The sequence below is a fragment of the Pristiophorus japonicus genome, chromosome 16 (genome assembly GCF_044704955.1).
Source record: "Pristiophorus japonicus isolate sPriJap1 chromosome 16, sPriJap1.hap1, whole genome shotgun sequence".
NCBI lineage: Eukaryota > Metazoa > Chordata > Chondrichthyes > Pristiophoridae > Pristiophorus > Pristiophorus japonicus.
The window spans coordinates 42,472,476-42,499,090 of NC_091992.1; the positions used below are offsets into that span (position 1 = coordinate 42,472,476).

Sequence of the window (26,615 nt, forward strand, 5' to 3'; positions counted from 1 at the left end):
AGCATCAGTTTCCACATGTACGCTGATGACACCCAGCTCTACCTCAGTACCACTTCTCTCAACCCCTCTACGGTCTCTAAATTGTCAGACTGCTTGTCCGACTTCCAGTTCTGGATGAGCAGTAATTTTCTCCAATTGAATATTGGGAAGCCATTGTTTTCATTCCCCACCACAAACTCCATTCCCTAACCACTGACTCCATCCCTCTCCCCAACTTCTTCTGTCTGAGGCTGAACCACACTTTTCACAACCTTGGTGTCATATTTGACCCTGAAATTAGCTTTCGACCACATATCCGCAGCATAACTAAGACTACCTATTTCCACCTCCGTATCATTGCCTGTTTCTGCCCTTGCCTCAGCTAATCTGCCTTTGTTACCTGTAGACTTGACTATTCTGACCCACTCCTGGCTGGCCTCCCACATTCTACCTTACGTAAACTAGAGGTGATCTAAAACTCGGCTGCCCTTGTCCTAACTCGCACCAAGTCCCACTCACCCATCACCCCTGTGCTCGTTGACCTACATTGGCTTCCGGTTAAGCAACACCTCGATTTCAAAATTCTCATCCTTATTTTCAAATCCCTCCATGGCCTCGCCCCTCCCTACCTTTGTTATCTCCTCCAGCCCCACAATCCCATAAGATGTCTGCGCTCCTCAAATTTTGCCCTCTTGAGCATCCCTAATTATAATCGCTCAATGATTGGTGGCCATGCCTTAAGTTGCCTAGGCCCCAAACTCTGGAATTCCCTGCCTCTCTTTCCTCCTTCAAGGCAGTCCTTAAAATATACCTCTTTGACCAAGCTTTCAGTCACCTGCGCTAATTTCTACTTACACGGCACGGTCAAATGTTTTAATCTCATAATAGTCCTGTGAAGCGTTTTGGGATGTTTCACTATGTTAAAGGCGCTATATAAATATACGTTGTTATTGCTTAAGGTATATTGTTGGATTGGTTGGGTGTTTTGGATGTGTGACTTAATTAGTTTGATCCTTGAGATATGTGACTTGATTGATTAGATGCTTGGTACATGTGACTGGTTGGATTTTTGGTTGGATTGCTTAGATGTTTAGGGTGTGCGACTGGGTTTAATGGCTGTTGTGGTGTGGGGCCAAATTTGTTAGCTGTTTGAGATGGGTGTGTGGATTGGTTCAGTTTTGGATTGGGTTACTTGATTGGATTGTTACTGGAGTGTGATACCCATGTCTATGAATAATTCAAAATGATTAAAGGCCCTAAATCGCAGCCCTGACTTTTTTTCTAGGTATATAAGATGTTGCCGAAAGCCAACAGGAAGCGTTTGGCCCTGCTGATTAACAACATTGAGTTTGAGAAGCCTGAAATGAAAAGGCGAGGTGCAGATGTCGATGAAGAACAAATACAGAAACTGCTGAATGGCTTTGGATACCAAGTGGAAAAGCACAATAATTTAACAGCACAGGTAAAGCTCTTGGGTAATGTCCGGAGTGTTCTATCCAACTCAGCGTTCACGGTAAATCTCCCTCTGTATTTGGCTTGACTGCGTTCCCCAATGTACTTTCTTCCTTTCCCTCAAACTCCCCCTGCATGCCAGAAAAGCCCATTTCAGTGTTAGACCGGTGAATTGTATTATCTATTCAGGTGAATTTGATGACTTTACCTGCTCAGGATTAATTATTTTATTTGTTCCCTCGCATTGTATTGAGTTACATTATGGTTTCGAGAGTCACGAAAAAAAACAATCAGTGGCTGTTGATAAACCCTTCTATGCCCCATAGAATAGGTAAAACATTCTTAAATGAGTGGATTGCTCCACAGAATCCACACGATCACACTTGTTCCATTCCAGATAGTGAGGACTCTGTAAACCCACAGCCTGGTACCTTTGAGTAAAGACACACGATAACAAACAGCAAAAATTATTCCATCACAGTCAGTGATACAATACTTAATTCCACAAACCAAATAGCATTGGCAAATTTTTACCTGTGACCAAATATGATATTGGAAAGTCTAACCTACCAGCAGATTTACCCGTTGAGAATGTAATATGTGGAGCGAAGTTACAGTGCTAGCATCCCGACAGCATGATCCGAGTTTGTGGAATAATATAGAGGGCGGAAATCTCTGGATGTGGTATCTTCAAAAGTACAATTTTGAGCAGCATTTAGACCAAGATTAACAAGGAGTTTGTAGAATTCACTCAGAATCACCCACCCGATGGAAACTAATTGTACAGCTGCCAGACATCTATCTCCACACACTCTCCCTTTCCTTCTTCTGGGAGCGAAGATACAAAGGGATTAGTGCATGTGCTATGACAGTAATGGAAAGGTTCCAAGTTCTGGTGTGCTAGCAGTAATGTTATTCTTTTTGAACTTAGATTCACAGAGAATATTCATAAAATGTTACAACCAATCCTTTATATCACAAGAAGCTGTGTACATGACTCCAGCGTCAGGGACAGGTTACATAAAGCCTCCTTCCAGCAACGATCTGGGGCCTTCCCCAATAGTGCAGACATTTGCTGAGCTGGTGCTCTACAGTGTTCATACATGTTACAGACAAGTTCCGCAGCACTAGACAGATATATTTAAATTTGCCGAGACCATTGGAACTGAAGCAGCAGCAGCCATATTTGTAATACCAAACATATTAGTTATTAGTCAGGTGATTTTCCTTAAACCAGCCTATTATCAGCAGAAGCATACATATGTCCTACAGAGCATCACTATGGTAACTAATGGCCTACTATATAGCTGCTGACAACAACAACAATTTTTATTTATATAGCACCTTTAACATTGTAAAACGTCCCAAGGCGCTTCACAGCAGTGTTATAAGACAAAAATAAATTTGACAAGCACTACTTTGGGAACATCCCATAATTTCCAGACTTTGGGTCATCATCATTATAGGCAGTCCCTCGAAATCGAGGAAGACTTGCTTCCACTCAAAGTGAATTCTCAGGTGACTCTACAGTCCAATGCAGGAATTATAGTCTCTGTCACAGGTGGGACTGACAGTGGTTGAAGGAAAGGGTGGGTGGGTGGGGAGTCTGGTTTGCCGCACGCTCCTTCCGCTGTCTGCGTTTGGTTTCTGCACGCTCTCGGCGACGAGACTCGAGGTGCTCAGCGCCCTCCCGGATGCTCTTCCTCCACTCCTGCAATTATTTCAATATTTACAAAGAAATAAAATGGTTATGGGGCCATCATAACTCGAGCAGCTTGTTTAAGAAGAACATTAAATGAGCAACCTCGCCTGCAGTGTTTATGTGCTGTACAGCGTTAAGTCACAGACAACAGGGATAAAAAATAACCAGGGAAACCCCAAGCCTAGAAAAATCCCCTGATAGGAGGGGAACTTGTCTACTGCAGGATTGGTGGAAAGGTGATGACGAGTTGAAGAATATACTGAGGGTAATTCTGACTGTGGCGATATCAGATCAGCCACCCATTTTGCCGTTCTCCAGATTTTCACTTCAGTTGATTGGCAGTCAATCCGATAGCGCCTGTTTTACACTGTCGCCCAAAGTCAGAATTACCCTCAGGGACTCTGCAGACTTTGGGTAACGAAGCGCTCAATAAACTCACTGCGTAAACCTTTACTGCATAAACTTGTACCTTCCAGTAGACTCTTTAACTGTAATAGGCATCATCCTTCTATTGTATGAAGCTGCACTACATAGAGTCCTGTTGCCCGGATACAGAAAAAATATGATCCATGCTATAGACTCACTTTTGACGCACAATATAGAACTGGGTTACCCCTGCACTTCCTCGACCCAAAGTCCTGATGGAGTTCCATATAGTGCAAGACATTACAGTACTGTTAGTGCTCTGTGATGGTCGTATTGATGAATTGAATGGATGCTCAGAGGCTTGGTAACTTTTAGTTAATATCACATCTACTTGAAATGAAGAATGTATTTTTATTATAATTATAAATTTCAGAATGCATCAGTCCTGTTCTAAAAGTATTGATGCATCATAAATTGTGTTTCAGGGGATGGAGGAAGCACTGACTGCATTTTCAAATCGAGAGGAACACATGCAGTCTGACAGCACCTTTGTGGTTCTCATGTCCCACGGGCTCCGAGATAAAATCTGTGGCGTAAAACACAGTAAGGACAGCGAAGATACTTTTCACATTGACAAAGTCTTTAACATTTTAAACAACAAGAACTGCAAAGGACTGAGAGGAAAACCGAAAATCATCATCATCCAGGCCTGCCGTGGAAGTAAGTGTCCCTCTCGAACTCTTTTAATGCTCAGGCACCGTGTGAATTAAAGGGAATTAAAGGGATGGTGTGTAAGTTAGAGAATAACAATGATGATGTATACAATAGAGAATAGCAGCGATGGTGTAAACGATAAATAACAGGAACTATACAATAAAGAATAGCAGCCCCTTAGTGTATAATAAAGAATAGCAGCCCTTCTATATGGTATACATAATGGGGGAGGGCGGGTGGGGGGGGGGGGGGAATTGTGGTCGGAGGCTTCCTTCAGACGAACGCCTCCGACCCGAAAAAAATTTGTGAAAATACCTGGTGGTCCCGGAGGTGCTTTCGATTGTGGTCGGAGGCCTTCACTCGATGCGCAGTGTCCGGGGAGATGACTGCCCCGTATGTACGGAAATGCTGGGGTCACATGGGCTTGGACCACCAATCACCAGGTAGTATTTTCATTGATAACAATAGGAGCTATGTTTCTCCGAGTTCCCATTATTAGCAATGAGAATAAACCCCTAAAACAAGAAACGCAACATAATAAATTAAAAAACACCTCACATATTTAAAATTAATTGAAATGAAATGTAATTAAACGTTTTAGAAAAAATATATATTATTGGATTTTTAAAAAAATTGTTTTAATAAGATTAAAAATAAATGTACCTTAATGGACAGGGTTTTTAACATAAAAATGAATGATTACATTTAATTTTTATATGTTTAAAAACTCCTATGCTGGTAAAAGCATAAAAGCTTGAAGGACATTCGCTGGGCATGAGTTGGGCAAATAGCCCAATCTGTCCCGCACGGATGTCCTTCTCCCGGGGATGCGGAGGATCTGTATGGAGAAATCTTGACAGATTGGAAAAGCCGGTTTTTTGACGCATGCACATCGCGCTCCGAAAACCGGCTTTTGCGAGACCTCTTGGGTCTGTGCGCACTTCGTATGGACCCAGCGAGGCTGGAACTTTCGGTCCTATGTATATTATAGGGAGTAGTAGAACCTCTATACATTGAAGAGAAAAGCAGCTCCTGGCTGTATTAGAGAGTAGCAGCTCTTATGTTTATTGGCGAATAACCTATGCATATTATAGGGAATAGCAAACCTTATGAATATTAAGTTATACGGAATATATGTACATTATAGGGAATAGTAGACCCCTCCAGAGACCAACGACCCCTGTATTTATTATACAGGGTAGCAACTTTGCCTATTATAGGAAATACAGCAGACCAGGGGGGTTATTTTGGTCAAGAGGTGAAAACAGGCGCTAAATGGTTGCTGTGCTAATAGAATCCACCTGTTTGAAAGTCTGGATTTGCAGGTTTAGCACGCAAGTGCTAATGAGACGCAATTTTCGTGGAGCAACATATGTGGGTTCCTCGCACCCACTTCCACTGGCGGTGTGGAGTGCTCAGGGGCACATTACAGGATGGCTCAGGGATCGAGGGAGAGGACACACAGGTTCTCGGACGCGGCACTGGAGGTCCTGGTGGAGGAGGTTCAGAGGAGGAGGGAGGTCCTGTACCGTGGGGGGGGGGCTCCTGTCCCCCTCTCCTGCAGCAGCTGGTGCTGCTCTGCCTGGTCTCATGACCTCCTCCCATTCCTTGTCCAGACCAAAAACCCCAAGCAAGATGCCCATGACACAGCACTCCCTTTCTCCTGGTGACTCCTATAAAGTGGAGCAGCACAGCACTCACTCTTAAGTCCTCAGAGAATTTCCGGAATAAATGTTGCTCGAGTCTGTATATTCTACAGAATAACAGCTACAGTAACACAGCTCCTGTATATAGTAACCTCCACTAAATGCGATACTAGGAGGGCGAAATTGCCCCGTGCCCCAATCGGGTGGGGGGGGGGGAGGGGGTAACCTTCCGGGGCCGGGACTTTTAGCGCCCTTCCCAGAAATCCCGCCCCCGATGTGCGCCCCTCACAGGAAGCGGAGCGCTGTCTCGGGAGCACTCCGCTGAGTCCGCGTTAACGCATTACGTCGCCACTCCCCTTCCATTAAAGGGGAGGGCTGCTGTGCACGTTGCACGGCCCTTTGGTGGCTGCCACTGGGTCACCAGGGCAACGTGAGACCGGGCCAGTAGCCCAGCACCCAAGACGGAGCACCAGGCTGCACGATGGCGGCCCGGACCACCATCGTCAAGCCGACTGAAGAGGCGGCCAATGAAAAAAGATGGCAGCCCGGGTCACTGCAGGCTTCCCCTTTTAATCACCGTGCCGAGAGCGGATGTCCGCCAGCTTCACTAACCACAAAGCTGGAGTTAACATCCCCCTGCGCCAGGCTTGCTGGGCAATTTCCCCCACGGAGCGTTAAGGGGCCAGAGCAGGGCGATGAGGGGTCACTGTGCACGTCAATTACATCATCGCCAGTTGCGTGGAGCCCGGGCGCTAAGCCTCCCAAACCTCTGGGGCAATTTCCCGCGAGGCGCCCCCCAGAGGTGCTAATGGGGCTATAAAATGGGGCAATTTTGCCCCCTAGATCTTTTGTTGATAATTTCAGCAAATCTAAGGATATAAAATTTGTCAGTTTAATTCCAGATTTTCATGATATCCAGAGATAAGCTTGAAATCCTGGTGCTTAATTACTTTCCGTACCAGATAGCAATTACAGAACTGATCGCCAAGGCTGCAGTTGATTCCCATTGATTTTGCATTAACTGTCGATTAGAATTTCACCGCTGTTAATCACGGGCTAGAATTGTTCAAAACTATCCCTTGCTTTGCAATTAATCCACTATCTGTCTTCATACTGAAGGTGACATCATTTAGACAGCGACTAGTCGATTAAAATTACCAAGAGGGTTGCTTGTGATCTGGTGTCTTTTTGTAAACAACTTGACTGAGAGGCAGAATAAACTGTGTGCTCTGTGCTGGCACTTGGTGAACATCCTTCAGTGATCTGTGCTGTCTATTTGCAGCGAACCCTGGCTACGCCTATGTCAGTGATTCTGCAACACCTGAGCCCCAAACTGATTACGAAGAGGAGGGCCCTTTTTACCAAGTACACAAAGAAAGTGACTTCATCTGTTTCTGCTCCACCACCCCAGGTAACTGTGCACCTCAGACCAGCATGGACAGCATGGACGACAGCTCATTTCAGGGAATAGTCTAAAGTGGTGTAGTCATTAAGAGAGACAATAGCAATCCCAGAGCTCTGAGAGAGACGTGGGGATCCAAGAGAAACGATAGTGACCTGAGAGATTGGTTCTGTCCGAGGCCTGAGATTTGCTCAAGTCCGTTCGTGACAAATTTGCTGGAGTTCGTTGAGGATGTAACGAACAGGGTGGATAAGGGGGAACCAGTGGATGTGGTGTATTTGGACTTCCAGAAGGCATTTGACAAGGCGCCATATAAAAGGTTACTGCACAAGGTAAAAGTTCATGGGGTTGGGGGTAATATATTAGCATGGATAGAGGTTTGGCTAACTAACAGAACAGAGAGTCAGGATAAATAGTTCATTCTCTGGTTGGCAACTAGTAGCTAGTGGGGTGCCGCAGGGATCAGTGCTGGGACTCCAACTATTTACAATCTATATTAAGGTCTTGGAAAAAGGGACGGAGTGTAACATAGCCAAGTTTGCTGACGATACAAAGATGGGAGGAAAAGCAATGTGTGAGGAGGACACAAAAAATCTGCAAAAGGACACAGACAGGCTAAGTGAGTGGGCAAAAATTTGGCAGATGGAGTATAATGTTGGAAAGTGTGAGGTCATGCACTTTTGCAGAAAAAAATCAAGAGCAAGTTATTATTTAAATGGAGAAAGATTGCAAAGTGCCGCAGTACAGCGAGACCTGGAGGTACTTTTGCATGAAACACAAAAGGATAGTATACAGGTACAGCAAGTGATCAGGAAGGCCAATGATATCTTGGCCTTTATTGCAAAGGGGATGGAGTATAAAAGCAGGGAAGTCTTGCTACAGCTATATAAAGGTATTGGTGAGGCCACACCTGGAATACTGCGTGCAGTTTTGGTTTCCATATTTATGAAAGGATATACTTGCTTTGGAGGCATTTCAGAGGTTGATTCCGGGGATGAGGGGGTTGACTTATGAGGAAAGGTTGAGTAGGCTCGAGGGGCTGTATGGCTTACTCCTGTTCCTATTTCTCATGTTCTTGTGTCTCAATTGACAGTAGTTTTCAAGAGTTAAAGGGGCCTGTTACACGGAGAGAAAAGGAAGAGAAAAGGCTCATACGGTAGTGCTGAAGCCATGCTAATGACATTATACCGAGGCCCTCGTTTGCTCTCTCAAGTGGACGTAATCGATCCCATGGCACTGTTTGAGAGCAGGGGAGTTCTCCCCGGTGTCCTGGCCAATAGTTATCTCTCAACCAACACCACTAAAATAGATTATCTGGACTGATCTCATAATCTCAGCTGACACTCCAGTGCAGTGCTGATCGAGTGCTATACTGTTGGGGGGGCTATCTTTTGGAAAAGATATTAAACCGAAGTGGCACTATTTGAACATCACTAAAACCATTTAATTGGTCATTTATCTCATTGCTGATTGTGGAAGCTTGCTGTGCCCAAATTGACTGCCATCTTTCCGACATCTTTCTTCCGAGGGGAGACTAGAACTAGTGGGCATAATCTTAGAATCAGGGGCCGCCTTATAATGAGGAGAAATTTCCTCTGAGGGTTGTAAATCTGTGGAATTCGCTGCCTCAGAATTGTGGAAGCTGGGACATTGAATAAATTTAAGACAGAATTAAAGGGAATAAAGATTATGGGAAGCAGACCTGAGTCCATGATCGGATCAGCCATGATCTTATTGAATGGAAGAGCAGGCTCGTGGGGCAAATGGCCCACTTCTGTTCCTATTTCTTATGGTCTTATTACAACAGTGATTACACTTTAAAAAGTACTTCATTGACTGTAAAAGGCTTTGGTATTTCTCGAGGTTGTGCTAGACATTATATAAATGCAAGTCTTGTTTTAAGGGATGAGCTGTTTCGGGTTGACACTCATATTCAATTGTTTTTTGAGATCGGAAAGAAATGTGAAATATTTTTATTCCCAGAGTGTTTATCTATTATCTTCCATCAGAGACTGAATAAGATGGGACAGTGCATGACATTGCAAATTGCGTTAGGCATATCAGAAGGACCAGGCTAGAGGGCCTTGTCTCATTTAGCATTATTAGATGTTCTATGTCGGGGCTTGGGAGTGTACCAATCAGGCAGCAGAGTGAGTTATATCTACAGCATCAACGGACTCACCACTAATCTGACCAGTGGCTAGACTGTGGCACGATTGGGAGCCTGTGGAATGATGTGGCTGCTTTACGTTTGATGGGTGACAGGATTCCTCCTTTCATTTGGCCACTAATGCTGTCAACCTTTCGCTTTGCAGAAAACGTATCCCTTCGGCATGTGCAAACGGGAAGCATATTCATCCAGAGCCTGATCAAAGTAATGCGGCAAAATGCATCGAAATATGATGTCGATGAGCTTTTCTTGAAGGTAGGGAAGAGAGTAGGGACTGACGGGATGATTATGGGATGGGAAGTGATCCTCCTATCCCGTGCACCGTTCCCGGCCCTCGAGGCCGAATGGGCTCCATCCGAGCTGCTGTCTAATCACCGGCCGGGAGGGCGATAGAGTGGGAAAGGTGGCTTGAGTTTCTCCTTACTTATGGGATGTGCCTAGACTTGCCCCATCTCCTCCACCATCAACATCATTGTAGAGACAGGGAGGTGACTGTGGGGAGAAGAACATGTCAATCTGCTGCCTGTTGCACCGTGCTCCCTGCCAAACCCATCAATACCGGCCAAAGGTATCTCCAGAGTCCAATCCTCAAATCTGACCCCACAATCCAACACTGGAACCTTAATGCCGGGAGTAGCTGATTAATAGTTAAAAAGTGTGACACATCAAATAGCTTTTGAAGGTAATAAAAGTTAATATTTAACTTTTTGGGTTGTTTCTGTGTTCCATAGATAACTAACTGTGATCAGGGGCGACTGACTACATGGGAAATAGGGAGATTTCCTGAGTGTCCCACGAATGGTTTTGGCACTGTGTTACTGGTGCACACCCTCTGTTTCAGTGAGAACGCTGAAGAATCCCACAGCCTTTCATTGGAGCCAGTCCGTCCCTGACCACGATGCTGCCTGTCCAATAACTGTGTTATATGGAATTTTACTGCACCAAGACAGCTGTGTAGTGAGTGACAGCCTCAGTAAAACAAGTGGATGGCCCATGTCAGCACATGATCATATGAAATTCGCTCATGGGTATTCATGTCTGGGCGATCCACACCGAACAGTATATCGCAGAATCCCAGTGAACTCAAAATGTGGTTTCATTCTCAATCTCCATCCACCTTTAGTTTTACATGAACGAAGATGCAACATTTAAAGAGCAGCATTACTGTGGAGTGAGTGAGCAATAGGGGAAGTGCATTAGTGGGGTTATGAGGTAAAGGGAATGTGTATATAAGAATGTTGAAATGTGAGTGATCAGGAATAGGACAATAACAGATGGAGGAAATGTGCAACAGAGTCACTGAAAGGGAGGGGGGGAGGGGGTGTGTCGGGGGGGAGGGCGCGCGTCGGGGGGGAGGGGGCGCGTCGGGGGGGAGGGGGCGCGTCGGGGGGGAGGGGGCGCGTCGGGGGGGGGAGGGGGCGCGTCGGGGGGGGGAGGGGGCGCGTCGGGGGGGGGAGGGGGCGCGTCGGGGGGGGGAGGGGGCGCGTCGGGGGGGAGGGGGCGCGTCGGGGGGGGAGGGGGCGCGTCGGGGGGGGAGGGGGCGCGTCGGGGGGGGAGGGGGCGCGTCGGGGGGGGGAGGGGGCGCGTCGGGGGGGGGAGGGGGCGCGTCGGGGGGGGAGGGCGCGCGTCGGGGGGGGGAGGGGGCGCGTCGGGGGGGGAGGGGGCGCGTCGGGGGGGGGCGCGTCGGGGGGGGGGAGGGGGGGAGGGGGCGCGTCGGGGGGGGGAGGGGGCGTCGGGGGGGAGTGGGCGCGTCGAGGGGGCGTTTCGGGTGGGAGGGGGGCGTCGGGGGGGAGAAGGGCGCTTCGGGGGGCGTTTCGGGGGGAGGGGGCGCGTCGGGGGGGGAGGGGGCGCGTCGGGGGGAGGGGGCGCGCGTCAGGGGGAGGGGGCGCGTCGAGGGGGCGTTTCGGGTGGGAGGGGGGCGTCGGGGGGGGAGGGGGCGCGTCGGGGGGGAGGGGGTGCGTCGGGTGGAGGGGGCGCGTCGGGGGGGAGGGGGAGGGGCGCGTCGGGGGGGAAGGGGGGTGTCGGGGGCGTTTCAGGGGGAGGGGGCGCGTCGGGGGGGAGGGGGGGCGTCGGGGGGGAGGGGGAGCGTCGGGGGGGGAGGGGGCGCGTCGGGGGGGGAGGGGGCGCGTCGGGGGGGGAGGGGGCGCGTCGGGGGGGGAGGGGGCGCGTCGGGGGGGAGGGGGCGCGTCGGGGGGGAGGGGGGGAGGGGCGCGTCGGGGGGGAGGGGGCGCGTCGGGGGGGGAGGGGGCGCGTCGGGGGGGAGGGGGCGCGTCGGGGGGGGAGGGGGCGCGTCGGGGGGGGAGGGGGCGCGTCGGGGGGGGAGGGGGCGCGTCGGGGGGGGAGGGGGTGCGTCGGGGGGGAGGGGGCGCGTCGGGGGGGAGGGGGCGCGTCGGGGGGGAGGGGGCGCGTCGGGGAGGGAGGGGGCGCGTCGGGGGGGAGAAGGGCGCTTCGGGGGGCGTTTCGGGGGGAGGGGGCGCGTCGGGGGGGGAGGGGGCGCGTCGGGGGGAGGGGGCGCGCGTCAGGGGGAGGGGGCGCGTCGAGGGGGCGTTTCGGGGGGGAGGGGGTGCGTCGGGTGGAGGGGGCGCGTCGGGGGGGAGGGGGAGGGGCGCGTCGGGTGGGAAGGGGGGTGTCGGGGGCGTTTCAGGGGGAGGGGGCGCGTCGGGGGGAGGGGGGGCGTCGGGGGGAGGGGGGGCGTCGGGGGGGGAGGGGGCGCGTCGGGGGGGGGGGCGCGTCGGGGGGGGAGGGGGCGCGTCGGGGGGGGAGGGGGCGCGTCGGGGGGGGGAGGGGGCGCGTCGGGGGGGAGGGGGCGCGTCGGGGGGGGAGGGGGCGCGTCGGGGGGGGAGGGGGCGCGTCGGGGGGGGAGGGGGCGCGTCGGGGGGGGAGGGGGCGCGTCGGGGGGGGAGGGGGCGCGTCGGGGGGGGAGGGGGCGCGTCGGGGGGGGAGGGGGCGCGTCGGGGGGGGAGGGGGCGCGTCGGGGGGGAGGGGGCGCGTCGGGGGGGGAGGGGGCGCGTCGGGGGGGGAGGGGGCGCGTCGGGGGGGGAGGGGGCGCGTCGGGGGGGGAGGGGGCGCGTCGGGGGGGGAGGGGGCGCGTCGGGGGGAGGGGGCGCGCGTCAGGGGGAGGGGGCGCGTCGAGGGGGCGTTTCGGGTGGGAGGGGGGCGTCGGGGGGGGAGGGGGCGCGTCGGGGGGGGAGGGGGTGCGTCGGGTGGAGGGGGCGCGTCGGGGGGGAGGGGGAGGGGCGCGTCGGGGGGGAAGGGGGGTGTCGGGGGCGTTTCAGGGGGAGGGGGCGCGTCGGGGGGGAGGGGGGGCGTCGGGGGGGAGGGGGAGCGTCGGGGGGGGAGGGGGCGCGTCGGGGGGGAGGGGGCGCGTCGGGGGGGAGGGGGCGCGTCGGGGGGAGGGGGCGCGTCGGGGGGGAGGGGGCGCGTCGGGGGGGAGGGGGCGCGTCGGGGGGGGAGGGGGCGCGTCGGGGGGGAGGGGGCGCGTCGGGGAGGGAGGGGGCGCGTCGGGGGGGAGAAGGGCGCTTCGGGGGGCGTTTCGGGGGGAGGGGGCGCGTCGGGGGGGGAGGGGGCGCGTCGGGGGGAGGGGGCGCGCGTCAGGGGGAGGGGGCGCGTCGAGGGGGCGTTTCGGGGGGGAGGGGGTGCGTCGGGTGGAGGGGGCGCGTCGGGGGGGAGGGGGAGGGGCGCGTCGGGTGGGAAGGGGGGTGTCGGGGGCGTTTCAGGGGGAGGGGGCGCGTCGGGGGGGAGGGGGGGCGTCGGGAGGGAGGGGGAGCGTCGGGGGGGGAGGGGGCGCGTCGGGGGGGAGGGGGCGCGTCGGGGGGGAGGGGGCTCGTCGGGGGGGAGGGGGCGCGTCGGGGGGGGAGGGGGCGCGTCGGGGGGGGAGGGGGCGCGTCGGGGGGGGAGGGGGCGCGTCGGGGGGGGAGGGGGCGCGTCGGGGGGGAGGGGGCGCGTCGGGGGGGAGGGGGCGCGTCGGGGGGGGAGGGGGCGCGTCGGGGGGGGAGGGGGCGCGTCGGGGGGGGAGGGGGCGCGTCGGGGGGGAGGGGGCGCGTCGGGGGGGAGGGGGCGCGTCGGGGGGGAGGGGCGCGTCGGGGGGGAGGGGGCGCGTCGGGGGGGAGGGGGCGCGTCGGGGGGGGAGGGGGCGCGTCGGGGGGGGAGGGGGCGCTTCGGGGGGGGAGGGGGCGCGTCGGGGGGAGGGGGCGCGTCGGGGGGGGAGGGGGCGCGTCGGGGGGGGAGGGGGCGCGTCGGGGGGGAGGGGGCGCGTCGGGGGGGAGGGGGCGCGTCGGGGGGAGGGGGCGCGTCGGGGGAGGGGGCGCGTCGGGGGGGAGGGGGCGCGTCGGGGGGAGGGGGCGAGTCGGGGGAGGGGTGGCGTCGGGGGGGAGGGGCGCGCGGGGGGGCGCGTCGGGGGGGGAGGGGGCCGTCGGCGGGAGGGGGCGCGGGGGGGCGCGTCGGGGGGGGGCGCGTCGGGGGGGGAGGGGGCGCGTCGAGGGGCGTCGGGGGAGGGGGCGCGTCGGGGGGGGAGGGTGCGCGTCGGGGGGGGAGGGGGCGCGTCGAGGGGGGAGGGGGCGCGTCGAGGGGGCGTTTCGGGGGGAGGGGGCGCGTCGGGGGGGAGGGGGCGCATCGGAGGGGAGGGGCGCGTCGGAGGGGGGTGTCGGGGGCGCTTCGGGGGGCGTTTCAGGGGGGAGGGGGCGCGTCGGGGGGGAGGGGGCGCGTCGGGGAGGAGGGGGAGCGTCGGGGAGGAGGGGGAGCGTCGGGGAGGAGGGGGAGCGTCGGGGAGGAGGGGGAGCGTCGGGGGGGGGAGGGGGCGCGTCGGGGGGGAGGGGGCGCGTCGGGGGGGAGGGGGGCGTCGGGGGGGGAGGGGGAGCGTCGGGGGGGGAGGGGGCGCGTCGGGGGGGGGGAGGGGGCGCGTCGGGGGGGGGGGGAGGGGGACGATGTTGTGGCGCCATGCTCGGGTGTAAGGAAGCCCAGCCAGTGTTGTGGGTGCTTTTGATAAAATGGCCACTGTTGACAGGTTGGCTGGCGCTGTTGGGCACTGTTGCTGTAAATCTCAGTTGCTAACTGAAACTGTGTTGGCTTTTCCCCTTTCAGGTCCAACAGTCTTTCCAGGACTTTGCCAGACAGCTGCCTGTGAAGGAGAGAAGCACCCTGATGAAGAAGCTTTACCTGTTTCCTGGCATTTAACACATCGGTTCCCAGAAGTGCACCTCAACACCTAACCCCAAATCCTGCAGCACATTGCAGAGAGCTCCCAGAAATAAAGTTCCCTTCAGATCAGTAATTTTCACAGCCGAACTTTCAGCATGTTTGGGGAATTATTTTTTAAAGCATACCCTGGGGCGGGGATGGGAGTGCTATTGAAGAGGGAAGTTATACTTTGCCAAACAAGGTGAAAATTATAAATGGCCCCTAAGAATACTGAATGGCAGTTTGCTTCTGATCCTAATTATATTTGCTCCCTATACATCATGCTAAAGTAATTCGTGCTTTTATTTGTTTTGCTAGAGCATTACAGTATTGCTTCTGAATGATAAGGGTCACGGGTTATGGGGAGTGGGCAGGGAAGTGAAGTTCAGGCCAAGATCAAATCAGCCATGATAGAATGGTGGAGCAGGCTCGAGGGGCCAGATGGCTTACTCCTGCTCCTATTTCTTATGTCTCAAACAGGGCCACAGTGGATCAGTACATTGTCATTCTGTGCAATTCCCTGTTACATACATCACTGTCCAGATTATCAATCCTGCTGTTGCAAAATCAACAGACTCGAGAGAAAATCTACTATTTGGGAATCTGCATTGTTCCAAGTCCATCCAAACCCAGAGGTCAAAGGCCATCCATCGAACCGGTGCTCTGAACCTGCCCACTCGGCTGGGGTGTATCTCCTAACAGGAGCTACTCGTTGTAAAACTATCAAGGCGGACTTTTCTGAGGAGATTTGTCCTGATTTTTTTTTGGTTTGCTGGAATTTTTTTCTTGGAACCGGATGTTGCTTTGTTCCCTCTTGTTAGCTTTCAACTTTTACCATTCAGGACACTTTGCCTGACTCGTTGTGCAGCCTGTACCCCTCCCCCACCCCCCTCCTTTGGAGAGTAGCCATCTACTGCCACCTTTCAGCACAAAACACAACGGGAAATGACCAGTTTCAAACGTTACTGTCAGCAGGAAATGCAGGGGCCACTGCAGTGGCACGAGCACATTTCTGTCCCACCTTCCAGTGCAACAGAGGCCATTCAGCAACTCGAGCCTGATCCACCATTCAATTGGCTGAGGAAGGCCTTAGAGACGGTGCAACGAAGGTTCACTCGACTAATTCCAGGGATGAGAGGGCTGTCCTATGAGAGAGATTGAGTAGAATGGGCCTATACTCTCTGGAGTTTAGAAGAATAGGTGATCTCATTAAAACCTATCAAATTCTGAGGGCCTGGCATGGTAGGCACTGAGAGGCTTTTTGCCCTGGCTGGAGAGTCTAGAATTCGTGGGGCATAGTGGTCGGCCATTTAGGACTGAGATAAGGAGGGCTTTCTTCACTCAGGTGATTGTGACTCTTTGAAATTCTCTGCACCAGAGGGCTGTGAACGCTCAGCTGATGAGTATATTCAAGACAGAGATCGATAGATTTTTGGATATTAAAGGAATCGAGGGATATGGGGATAGGACAGGAAAGTGGAGTTGGCATAGATGTCGAGCCATCATCTTATAGAATGGTAAAGCAGGCTCGAGGGGCCATATGACCTACTCCTGCTCCTATTTCTTATGTTCAATTAGATCATGCTGGTCTATACCTGAATTCCATGTAGCTGCCTCAGTTCCACATCCTTCATATCCTTACCTAATAAAAACACATCAATCTCTGTCCTGAAAACTACCATATGGCCCAGCACCCACAGTCTTTTGGGGAAGCGAATTCCAGACTTTTACTGCCCTTTGTGTGAAAGAAATGCTTCCTGAATTCTGTCCTAAATGGCCTAGCTCTAATTCTTGATTCCCCCACCAGAGGAAATAGTTTCTCCAAATTTACCCGAATGAATCCTTTTAACATTTTAAACACCTCACACATCGCCCGTCGATCTCCTATATAAGTCATTCTGGTGAATCTGCACTGCACACCTTCCAAGGCCAATTTATCCTCCTGAGGTGCACTACCCAATACTGAACACTCCAGATGAGGTCAGACCAAGGCTCTGTACAACATGCAAATTGCAATACAAGTGCAGGGCCAACATTTAACTGAAGGCACAGCAGAAACCCTGGGGCAACCTCCTCTGTGTTCTGACACGCAAAATGCGCTCATGTTGGGCAAAATGTTCCCAGAATGGAATGTCAGCCCTTTAGTTCCACAGTCTTTCAGCTAGGGAAGTAGAGCTGGGGCGTCACTGCCAGTCTTTGCCAGCAGAGGGCAGTCACTGCCAGTCTTTGCCAGCAGAGGGCAGTCACTGCCAGTCTTTGCCAGCAGAGGGCAGTCACTGCCAGTCTTTGCCAGTGTGTGTACTCAGTCGCGAAGTGAGGTCACCATTGCCTGGTTGCTGAGTCTGTGTTTTGCATTGCTGCCCTGCACTGAAGGCCCCGTTCCTCTTTTACACTGCTCGGTGAGATTCACTCATTCTGTTGGAAATGTTTAATCCTAAATTGTTGAATCCAGCAGGTGCAGTATTCTTGCATTGTTGACCCAACTGAATGTTGAAAAGCCCTGTATGAATTCATCTGAAAACCAATCACTATTTCTTGTACTGAAATGCTTTTTTAATGGTTCTGCTTTTTAATAAATTCACATGTAATTACAATTTCATTAAGTACGGTGTGGATTATTTGAATTGTTTTAATGTTAATGTCGTTAGAGAAGGTTCAGAAATCTGTCAACAAACATAATCTTGGAGAATAAACTGGCTGAGTGTTCTGAATTTATCTTTTCCCCAACATGTATTTTATTGTTTTGTACGAGGAATTCCCACATTTGAGCTCATGGTTTGATGCAGAGTAAAAGCTATGTTACAGACTACACAATACTTGCGGGTATAGATATTGAATATCATGTTACACAGCTCTGGACCTTTTGGTGGGGCTGCTCAGAGACCAGGGTGGGGTCTTTTCCAGTCAGGGGGCAGGGGCTGGGGCTCATGGGGTGCCAATGGATCTTTTGCATCCATTTAAACAAGTGGATACAGCATCAGTTTAATGCCTTAGCCAAAAATTATCACTGAAGTGTCAGCCGAGATAATATTTGTTCAAGTCTGGGAGTGGGGCTGGAACTCGAAGGCTTCAGCTGCAGGGGCAAAGTATAAGCAACTGAGCCACACTGCTACTGTGGACTGAGCTTTGGATTCTAACAGTAAGGCCATTAGAGAGAGGGAGGATCCATCAGATATGATAACCACTCATATTTATATTAGAGAGAGAGAGGACAAAAGCCAAACACTGCAGATACTGGGATCAGGAATAAGAATGCTGGAAATCTCAGCGGGTCAGGCAGCATCTGTGGAGAGAAACAGAATTAACGTTTCAGGTCTGTGGCCCTTCGTCAGAGAGAGGGAGGATCCTTCAGGTGTGATGACCAGTCATATTTGCCAAATGTTCTGCTGTAGCAGAAAGATCCACACAGTAATGTTTGGTGAAAGTGACAGAAATTTGCCCCATAAGGCAACGACAGACACTTCTCCCCAACCTGAGGCTTTGCTTTCGTGGACAATCAAAACTAAAACCGAGGCGTGGAACGATCAGCCAGAAAGCCTGCCCCTGAATGTCATTGACCCACTGGAAGTCCATGTGTGAGAGCACTGGGTGACAGCACACTTGGAGTTGTTGTTATCGCCTCCGTACTTGCATTGATGATCATATCATCATCATAGGCAGTCCCTCAGGATCGAGGAAAACTTGCCTCCACTCCTAAAGTGAGTTCTTAGGTGGCTGAACAGTCCAACACGAGAGCCACAGACCCTGTCACAGGTGGGACAGACGTTTGTTGGGAGAAATGGGGGGGGGGGGTGGGACTGATTTTCTGCATGCTCCTTCCGCTGCTTGCGCCTGACCTCTTCACGCTCGCTGCGTTGAGATTCGAAGCACTTTCTCCACCCAGGGCGGTCTTTGGCCAGGGTCTCCCAGGCATTAGTGGGAATGTCGCACTTCACCAGGGAGGCTTTGAGGGTGTCCCTGTAACGTTTCCGCCTTTGGCTTGTTGGCCATGAAGGAGCTCCGCGTAGAGCAGTTGCTCAGGGAGGCTTGTGTCATGTGCTCTCGTAGCATGCGAACTAAGTGGCCTGCCCAGCGAAGCTGATCGAGTGTGGTTAGTGCTTCAGTGCTGGGGATGTTAGCCTGGACGAGGACACTGATGTTGGTGCGTCTGTCCTCCCAGGGATTTGCAGGATCGTGCGGAGACATCGTTGGTGATATATCTCCAACGACTTGAGGGGTCTTCTGTATATCGTCCATGCCTCTGATCCATACAGGAGGGCGGGTATTATTACAGCCCTGTAGACCATGAGCTTGGTGGTAGGTTTGAGGGCCTGGTCTTCGAACACTCTTTTCCTCACGTTCTACACCTTTAACATAGCAAAACGTCCTGGGGTGCATTAGGTCCAGTGATCTAACTGTTACTGTCACGGTGGATACACACACAGTGAGCACTTGGGTGAGGTGTCGCAGGGCCCTTGAGGAGAGCAAAGGAAGAGAACTGGAGGGAGAGACAACCATTACTCTCACTGAACCCTGCTCTGGGCTGGGCCACACTTTAAATCTGGCTCGGTGCTGTGAATCCTCACCATCTGGTGAAGGTATTGAATGTGAGTGTGAACACCTTCAGTAGGAATGAAATACACCAAGGTGGATAAGCTCTTCTATTATAATGCAGCAAGTTCAGACTATGGAACTCCTAACTTCCGCCAGTCATTCCATTCTCACACAATCTCGACGCTTTTAAAACCTGACCTTATACCAACTCCTATTCATTCGATACTCTTGGATTGTATCCAATCGATACCAAGTGCTCACTGATCTCTGCTCACCCATTACCCCCCAGGCATCAATCTTTAAATCTTCATCCCCTTCATTGACTCAAACCACCCAACCTCTGTAATATTCTCCAGCTCTATGTCCCAGTCTACATGCTCTGATCTGCTGCATGCACCCTCCTCCTGTTACTCCGTCATTATTCACATCCCTACCTCTGGCAGTTCCCTCCCTAAATCCTTCCCCAATGATGACTCTCTTTCAGTTGCCTCCTCAAAACCTACCTTTTGGATGACTCCCTTGTTTTGCGGCTGCCACTCTGCCTTTAAAGCACCTTGTGCATTTTGTTACATGAAAAGTGCTAAATAAACGCAAGTAGTTGTTTAGAATCTATCATCTCGCAACAACAATCGGACAACAATCGGGCACCAGTTGGATTCATCTGCCCCTCCCCACCCACCCATTTGCACGGACTCAGTTAATGGCTGATCCTGGGTATCCGCCATTTCTCTGCTTTCTGCCGTAGACACCTCAAGTCGCTGGAGAAACACCACCAACGATGTCTCCGCAAGATCCTACAAATCCCCTGGAAGGACAGACACACCAACATTAGCGTCCTCGACCAGGCCAACATCCCCAGCATTGGAGCACTGACCACACTTGATCAGCTCCGCTGGGCAGGCCACACTGTCCGCATGCCTGACACAAGACTCCCAAAGCAAGCGCTCTACTTGGAGCTCCTTCATGGCAAGTGAGCCAAAGGTGGGCAGAGGAAACGTTTCAAGGACACCCTCAAAGCCTCCCTGATAAAGTGCAACATCCCCACTGACACCTGGGAGTCCCTGGCCAAAGACCACCCTAAGTGGAGGAAGTGCATCCGAGAGGGCGCTGAGCACCTCGAGTCTCGTCGCTGAGAGCATGCAGAAACCAAGCGCAGGCAGCGGAAAGAGCATGCGGCAAACCAGTCCTACCCTTCCCTACCCTCAACGACTATCTGTCCCACCTGTGACAGGGACTGTGGCTCTTGTATTGGACTGTTCAGCCACCTACGGACTCATTTTAAGAGTGGAAGCAAGTCTTCCTCGATTCCGAGGGACTGCCTATGATGATGATGATGATGATGATGGTTTCTGCCGCAGTTATTGTGGAGGTTGGGGGCACCCCCTGGAATTTCTACCCAGAATATTTGTACCAGTACAGCAATCCTGACTAGGTCACCAACTAAATCTCATTTTATCCCGGAGACCTTAACGCCTCGACACTATACACCACGTAACACTGAAGAAAGCTTGTTTATTTGATAATATATCTGGAATATTGCCATCCAGTCAGCTATAGAGATTAGATCGGCACAAGCAAATAGACTGTCCATGAATCATATAACATGATTCAGTTATATTCAGATTATAACTGAATATACAACATACTCCATTCTATATGTCACAGGAACATAACAGAATCTACCTTTGTGATTCAAAGTGGTTCTTGTGCACCTTGATCTGCTAAAGCAAAGACAGCAAAGGTTTTGCATTTAATGTCCTGAATGGATGCTCCCCAGCAGGGAGAATTCAACTACATCTTACATTTATATAGCGTCTTTCACAACCTCAGGAAACCCAAAACACTTTACAGTTACTGAAGTACCTTTGAAGAGTAGTCCCTGTTGTAATGAGGGAAACCCAGCAAGGTCCCACACTGAGATAATGACCCAATAATCTATACTTTAAGTGTTGGTTGCGGGATAAATGTTGGTAAGGACACCAGAAGAACTCCCTTGTTTTCTTCGAATAGTGCCAGAGAGAAGACAGGGTTCAACATCTCTTCTGTAAGGTAGCACCCCCGACAGTGCAGCACTCCCTCAGTACTGTCCCTCCCACAGTGCAGCACTCCCTCAGTGCTGCCCCTCCCACAGTGCAGCACTCCCTCAGTGCTGCCCCTCCCACAGTGCAGCACTCCCTCAGCACTGCACTGGGGTGTCAGCCTAGATTTTGTGCTCAAGTCACTGGAGTGGGACAGGAACCCACAACCTTCAGACTTAGAGGCGAGAGTGCTACCCACTGAGCCAAGGCTGGTACCTAACACTTTGACGAAGCAGATTTATCTGAGAGAGAGAAAGATATACAGAAACAGAGAGAGATTTAGCCAGACAGTTTCATTCTAAGTGCACCACCACAGCTTACTGACTCTGCCCATTAGGACAAGATTGTTGCACACATTTTATCGACCTACCTTTAAACAGAGTTTCTCAAAATGATCTGACCAACCATTTTCTCAAAGGGTTTGAACCAAACTCCGGGGAAGGAGCTTCTATGGATTGTATCTCTTCGGGCTTTAACTCCTCAAAAGCACCAAATAAACAAGATCCGGTGGTTAAAGAAACCGCAGCTATTCCATCTATAAAACGGTGAGTGGAAACAAGCAATAAATGTCTGGCTGGAATGGCCCACCCTGTGTTCACGGTGCTCCGAGATGCCAGGAAATACATGAGCAGTTTCACGGCCCGCAAGGGGTCAGTCAGGAGATCAGGGGCAGCTTCACTGTCGATGGAGAACAATGTCTTTTGGTGCCACTCATACTGTGTGCGGTCCAGTCGTGATCTCATGCTCCACTCACTGCCCAAAACCAACAGCAAATCATCCGCGACCAGGTCGGCTGATTATACTTTGGGCCATTCCCGAGTTCACGTTCTCAAACCAGTCACAGTAACGAGTTCTGGTAACGACGGCTCAAAGAGCGATTTGGCTGCCTGAGGTCACAGCACTGTTTCTCTAATATTGTTCCTATGGACATATTAAACAGGCCCACGTCCCACTTTTTGCTGTTATTGTACATTTCTGGTGTTAAAAGACCTGAATAGCTGGCACCGAGTATTAATATTTAAACTGAGCTCAGCGCTGGGCGGTCCAATCAAAAGCAACTGTCCTGGTCATGTTTTCCATTGGCTCCGAATCACCCCCTACAGGTGGCTCTGTCCCGGAGTCTATTAATGCATCCTTGCTCTGCCGCAATACCTTCTTCACAATAACTTGTACTCTAACCCTTCCTTATGCAAAGCCTCAAAGCTCCTCCAGTCTTTCCTTCCCATAGAATCATAGAATCCTAGAAGTTTACAGCACGGAAGGAGGCCATTTCGGCCCATCGTGTCCGTGCCGGCCAACAAGAGGCTATCCAGCCGAATCCCACTTTCCAGCTCTAGGTGCGTAACCCTGCAGGTTACAGCACTTCAGGTGCACATCCAAGTACTTTTTAAATGTGGTGAAGGCTTCTGCCTCTACCACCCTTTCAGACAGTGAGTTCCAGACCCCCACCACCCTCTGGGTGAAGAACTTACCCCCCAAATCACCTCTAAACCTCGCCCAAATTACTTTAAATTAATGCCCCCTGATTGTTGACCCCTCTGCTAAGGGAAATAGGCCCTTTCTATCCACTATATTTAGGCCCCTCATAATTTTATACACCTCAATGAGGTCTCCGCTCAGCCTCCTCTGTTCCAATGAAAACAAATCCAGCCTATCGAATCTGTACTCATAGCTAAGATTCCCCACTCCCGGTAACATCCTCGTAAATCTCTTCTGTACCCTCTCCAGTGCAATCACGTCCTTCCTGTAATGCAGTTGTTATGTATGCTAACTGGGTTTTACCTGCCACCGGAGGGCGCGACTGTCGGAGTCCTAATGGTCACTGGCAGACGCGTGCAAGCCGTGCATATAATGTTGGCAATCATGTTGAATCCTCACTTTGAGAATAAATAAACTGGAGTAAGGTCATGCCTGAACTAGCTCACCGTACTTAGCCTCGTAGAGTTATTCGATACTTAACAATTGGCGACGAGTTAAAAATACGAACTTTCAGGCAACTATGTCTGTTGGAATTTTGGAGAGATTCGTGGAAGGGGAAGACTGGGAGGATTTCACTGATCACCTTGACCAGCCAACGGATTGGAAGGAAACGATAACGCAATTAAGGGCAGGGCGGTTCTCCTCACCATTTGTGGGTCAAAGATTTATGGCCTTATCAAGAATCTACTCTCACCGACTCGACAATGGATAAGATCTTACAATGAATTGTGTACGCTGGTTCGGAACCACTTTAAACCGAAGGAAAGCATCATCATGGCGAGGTATCATTTCTATATGCACAATCGCTCTGAGGGCCAGGACGTGGCAGAATTTGTCACCGACCTGAGACGTCTCGCTGGGCCGTGCAACTTCGGAGCTGCGTTGGAGGAAATGCTGCGGGACCTTTTCGTGCGTGGCATTGGCCACGAGGTCATCCTTCGAAAGCTGCTGGCTGCTGAATCTCTAGACCTGAGCAAGGCCACCACAATCGCCCAGGCATGCATGTCCACGGACGAAAACTCGAAACAGATATCTTCCCAGCATCGAAACTCACCGGCAAGCACTATGCATAAAATAATATCGTTGGCAGGCAGAGCTGCACATTGCACAGCCTACTCATCCGTGTTCATACGACCTGTAACTGCTCAAAGTCCGCCATTGGGGTGAATCAAATCTTGCCTTGTTGGCGTTGCGGGGGCTATCATCGGGCCCATCAATGCTGATTCAAGCAATACATGTGCAAAAGCTGTGAACAATAGGGCACCTTCAGCGAATGTGTTCGCAACCGAGCAAGCGTGCTGTGACACACCATGTGGCTGAGAATAATCAATCCAGTGTGGGTCAAGCAGCACAGGCAACTCAACCCAAGGTACAGGATGAAGAAGTGTATGGGGTACATTCTTTTACCAAAAATCCTCCGATAATGCTGGAAGTTAAATTAAATGGAATTCCAGTATCCATGGAATTGGACACGGGTGCGAGTCAGTCAATAATGAGCCAGAGGGCTTTCAAAAAGCTGTGGGACACTGAGGCAAAAATACCTAAACTGTTAGGTTTGAAAGGAGCAGACCTGACATGCTTGATGCCATTACAGGTCATAAACTCGTGGAACTCCGAACTGGTGAAACACGGTCCATTGTCGCCGACAAGGATGTCGGGCAGGCCATGGATGGCGAACATGGCCCGGAGGCTTTCAATAATGGCTGTGGACATGCTTGATAACATGATTACGCATTCAATCCATTTGGAGTAAGCGTCCACTACCACTAAAAACATTTTTCTGAGAAAGGGGCCGGCAATGTCTATGTGGATCCTTGACCACGGTTTGGATGGCCATGACCACAGACTCAGCAGAGCCTCCACAGGTGCATTACTCAGTTGCATGCAAGTGTTGCACTGATGCACGCATGACTCCAAGTCCGAGTCAATGCCGGGCCACCAAGCGTGAGACCTGGCAACAGCCTTCATCATGACAATGCCTGGGTGGATACTGTGTAAATCTCGCACAAAAGTTTCCCTGCCTTTTTTTGGCATAACAACACAATTCTCCATAACAGACAATCAGACTGAATAGACAATTCATCCTTGTGACGGCTATAAGGCTTAATTTCATCCAGCAACTTTTGATCTGGCGGGCTGTGATGGGGGAGCCTGCACTGTCAAAGGCATCGACAGCCATGACCATCTCAGCGCTTTGCTCCTCTGCCCCCTCAGTGGTGGCCAGTGGAAGTCTGCTGAGCGCGTCAGCGCAGTTTTCGGTGCCGGGCCGGTGCTGGATGGTGTAGTCATACGCAGCCAGCGTGAGAGCCCATCGCTGTATGCGAACTGACGCATTGGCATTGACAGCCTTGCTGTCTGACAACAGGGATGTTAATGGCTTGTGGTCCGTTTCTAATTCAAACCTCCTGCCAAAAAGGTACTGATGCATCTTTTTCACCCTTTAGGCACTTGCGAGTGCTTCCTTCTCAACCATCCCATATCCCCGTTCAGCTTGAGAGAGCGACCTGGAGGCATAAGCCACAGGTTGTAGTTGGCCCTCAGCATTACCCTGCTGCAACACGCACCCGACCTCATAGGACGATGCATCACATGTCAGAATCAATTTCTTACGGGGGTCATACAGGGTCAACAACTTATTTGAACAAAGTAGGTTCCGCGCCCGGTTGAAAGCCCATTCCTGACAGTCCCCCAAAACCAATCGCAACCCTTACGCAGGAGCACGTGTAGCGGCTCCAACAATGTGCTTAGGTTTGGTAGAAAGTTCCCAAAATAGTTCAAGAGTCCCAGAAATGAACGCAACTCCGATGTGTTGCCGGGCCTGGGCGCTCGTCGAATCGCCTCGATTTTGGATTCGGTAGGCCGAATCCCGTCTACAGCAACCCTCCTGCCCAGAAACTCCAAACCTAGAGAGCCAAAAACACACATTTAGACTTCTTGAGTCGCAGGCCTACCCGGTCCAGTCGGCGTAGCACCTCCTCCAGGTTGTGGAGGTGTTCCTCGGTGTCACAACCGGTGATGAGGATATCGTCCTGAAATACGATTGTTCCGGGATTGGATTTGAGCAGGCTTTCCATGTTTCTTTTTATGAAGCGCTTCAATCTTCTTTACGTTAAAGGCACTATTTAAACGGAAGCTGCAGTTTTCACAGTAACTGCCGTCAGTGCTGATGTATTGCTGTCGTTGCCTCCAGATATATTGTCTCTTTTTGAGGTTCCACTATTTGCAGTATACTAAGAAAGGCAAACAATTCTCTCTTACAGCATGTTTGTGATCACATTAATTTGTTATATGAAACAATAACTCCCTGAAGAATACACCTAGGTTTTGGCAAAGTGCACCAATGAGGATGCAGATTGCGGTTCTAAGAAGCAGGATAGTTGGTCCCTACATGGGACAGATACCGGATAGAAACATCGGGCAAATGGTTTACTATAGACAGTGGCTACAGGCTACAGATGGACAGTTGCTGGTAGGAACGTGTAGTGGCTGAGGGAAAGACAGAGCAGGTGATTGGGTAAACACAGGGTAGACATTCCTGCATAGTGCAGACAGCTAGATTCAATATTAGTAGCGTTTGCAGTGCTTTGAGTGTTATGAGTTTGTTGTGACATTGTCAATTAAAGGCAGGCAGACAAGAGCCAAATCTCACCCAGGCTGCACACGTCAGCCCCTTGTCATGGAACTGGGCTCTACTCCAGAGTTTTTCCAGTTTCTTGTTTACTTCCTCATACACGTCATTGTCTTAACTTTTTGAAAGCACAGTGTACTTGACTATCTGTTATAGACAGTGTACGTGACCATTTTATAGCCAGTGCATGTTTTACAGACAATGTTTGTTATAGACAGTATATATGGGGTTTTCAATTATAGGCAGTGTATAAGACTAACAGACATTGTAGAATCTGTTACTGACGGGGAC

At 51.8% G+C, this 26,615-nt stretch overlaps 1 protein-coding gene across 3 annotated transcripts in view; it reads left to right on the top strand.

Annotated features, from left to right (window-relative positions):
* The window catches only part of LOC139226463 (caspase-1-like), a 36,017-nt gene extending 18,812 nt beyond the window's left edge, over window positions 1–17,205 (top strand). For all 3 annotated transcript variants that reach the window (XM_070857253.1, XM_070857251.1, XM_070857252.1), the window contains exons 5-9: window positions 1,265–1,441; window positions 3,985–4,219; window positions 7,142–7,270; window positions 9,577–9,686; window positions 14,511–17,205. In XM_070857253.1, coding sequence (XP_070713354.1) covers window positions 1,265–1,441; window positions 3,985–4,219; window positions 7,142–7,270; window positions 9,577–9,686; window positions 14,511–14,603 — 744 coding nt within the window. In that variant the 3' untranslated portion in view covers window positions 14,604–17,205. The remainder of the gene's footprint in view (window positions 1–1,264; window positions 1,442–3,984; window positions 4,220–7,141; window positions 7,271–9,576; window positions 9,687–14,510) is intronic.
* The last annotated feature ends 9,410 nt before the right edge of the window (window positions 17,206–26,615 follow it).